General features: G+C 38.9%; 1 protein-coding gene across 2 annotated transcripts in view; it reads left to right on the forward strand.

Annotated features, from left to right (window-relative positions):
- The first annotated feature begins 204 nt into the window (after positions 1-204).
- LOC107687939 (vam6/Vps39-like protein) overlaps positions 205-2,483 on the forward strand; it is a 23,923-nt gene continuing 21,644 nt past the window's right edge. For both annotated transcript variants that reach the window (XM_016485427.1, XM_016485428.1), the window contains exon 1: positions 205-547. In XM_016485427.1, coding sequence (XP_016340913.1) covers positions 475-547 — 73 coding nt within the window. In that variant the 5' untranslated portion in view covers positions 205-474. The remainder of the gene's footprint in view (positions 548-2,483) is intronic.

Below are 2,483 nucleotides of genomic sequence, written 5' to 3' on the forward strand. Positions count from 1 at the left end.
ATTCCAAAAACTCTTGAAAAGACTTTGGTCAACAAATAAGTTAGTGTTATCAAAAACATGAGAGTCTAAAGAACCTTTAGGGCCAGATTTACTAAAGGTAGCCTATAGTGTTGTAAAGGATTTCTGTGTGGAATGTCAATCATCTGTGGGATCACGTGTGCTGTTTTTAGTGGAACTCTTGTGAGCTCTCGCAGTCACGTGCTCGTCACGGCTGCAGGAAGTTCCCTCCCGCAGCACTAATAGCTCTCTGCTGGCTGTCAAACACTGAGTCCTGGCGGATATCAGCTCAAAACAGCCGACAGCAAACCCCAGCATCGCGCAGGATAATGGGATGAAATACATTTGGAATCTGAGCATCGAGGATCTGTGTTTTAGCAAGATTAAAGGGCAAAATATGAACGCTATATACTAGCCAACTGCTCATGACACATTAACAACACAGCAGTGTGTTTGGTCGTGCATAAGAGCTCCAGTATGCATGACGCATACGAGCCAGTTCCTATCCTGGAGAAATTACCCCTCCAGATTGACTGTCTGGCGGCCTGGGGTGAGTTCTGCTTCCCTTTCCTTCAACTCTCATGTACATTTTTTGACACATGAGCCAGCTCTTTGGCTGTGTGTCAAAATCTGTTTAGCTGGCTACATACTATGTATGGGTGTCTAGTGAGTATTTCTACCTAGACAGATTTTATTGAGCAATATGGATCGAATAGTTGAATATTTGTTGATCAAATGACCTTTCTCTGGTTATGTATCACAACCTGATGAGCTGAGCTGCGTATCAAAAAAAAAAAAAAGAAGCTGGTCAGCTGACTTAGAAACAGGCCTGTGATGTCCAAAACTACTGTCTAGTTAGACAGAAACACCTGGTTTTGAGTCATAGCTGGAGAAAAGACAACTATTCTGAAGAACAAGAGTTATTTTATTAGTTAGGCAGCTTACAAGGTGTTGAACATGTAGTATTATTGTACATGTTTAGATTAGATTCAGTCAAGCAAGTATAAGGGAAATGAAAGCTCAGTAAAGTACAGTTAAACCAAGTGTTAATTCCACATATGTGAGGTTTATGAGGTTGGTTTGTACAGGTACATATTGAGGGTGTGTGATTATTAGAGCCATCTAAAGGACTCTTGGGTCAATTCATCTCAAGTTGTCCAGAGTAAAAGTGAAACTTTGAACAATCATTGCATGACATTTAAAGGTGCTAAATATTTCTGTATGTTCACATACATGTACCTTGAAATGTGCTCTAGAGATCAGTTTTTGTCCCAAGACACACTCACACTAATTAAACTAGATAAGGTTGGCTTGAGAAAGCCTAGCCTGGAAGTTTAAAGCAGTTGTAAAAGCCTGAAGTTTGAAAATGTAGATAGATTAGACAGATGTTGATAACATGTTTCTAGCATGACTAGCATGTTTTTAGCATGATTAGCCTGTTACTAGCATATTGTTGACATGATTAGCGAGTTACTAGCATGTCACTAGCATGTTTGAAGCATGATTAACATGTTACTAGCATGTTGCTAGCAAGATTAGCATGTTGCTAACATGACTAGCAAGTGACTAGCATATCGCTAGCATGATTAGCAAGTTGCTAGCATGATTAACAAGTTACTAACATGTTGCTAGCATGATTAGCAAGTTACTAGCATTTTGCTAGCATGATTAGCAAGTGACTAGCATGTCATTAGCATGATTAGCAAGTTGCTAGCATGATTAGCATGCTACTAGCATTTTGCTAGCATGATTAGCTAGTGACTAGCATTTTGTTAACATGATTAGCAAGTTACTAGCATGTTTCTACATAATTAGCATGCTACTAGCATGTTGTTAGCATGATTAGCAAGTGACTAGCATGTCTTTAGCATGACTAGCATGTCGCTAGCATGATTAGCAATTTACTAGCATGTCTCTAGCATGATTAGCATGCTACTAGCATGTTGCTAGCATGATTAACAAGTAGCTAGCATGTTTCTAGCATGATTACCATGTTACTAGCATGTTGTTAGTATGTTTCTAGCATGATTAACATGTTTTTTGCATGATTAACATGTTACAGCATATTGTTGGCATGATTAGCGAGTTACTAGCATGTCGCTAGCATGTTTGAAGCATGATTAACATGCTACTAGCATGTTGCTAGCATGACTAGCAAGTGACTAGCATATCGTTACCATGATTAGCAAGTTACTAGCATTGTTGCTAGCATGATTAACAAGTTACTAACAGGTTGCTAACATTATTAACAATTTACTAAAAGGTTGCTAGCATGATTAGCAAGTTACGAGCATGTTGCTAGCATGATTAGCAAGTGACTAGCATGTCATTAGCATGATTAGCATGTTGCTAGCATGATTAGATCATGTTTCCAGCATGATTGGCAAGTGACTAGCATGTTGCTAGCATGATTAGCAAGTAAATAGCATGTTGCTAGCATTATTAGCCAGTTACTAGCATGTCACTAGCCTGATTAGCAAGCTACT

The sequence above is a fragment of the Sinocyclocheilus anshuiensis genome, unplaced genomic scaffold (genome assembly GCF_001515605.1).
Source record: "Sinocyclocheilus anshuiensis isolate Anshui unplaced genomic scaffold, SAMN03320099.WGS_v1.1 scaffold421, whole genome shotgun sequence".
Classification (NCBI taxonomy): Eukaryota; Metazoa; Chordata; class Actinopteri; order Cypriniformes; family Cyprinidae; genus Sinocyclocheilus; species Sinocyclocheilus anshuiensis.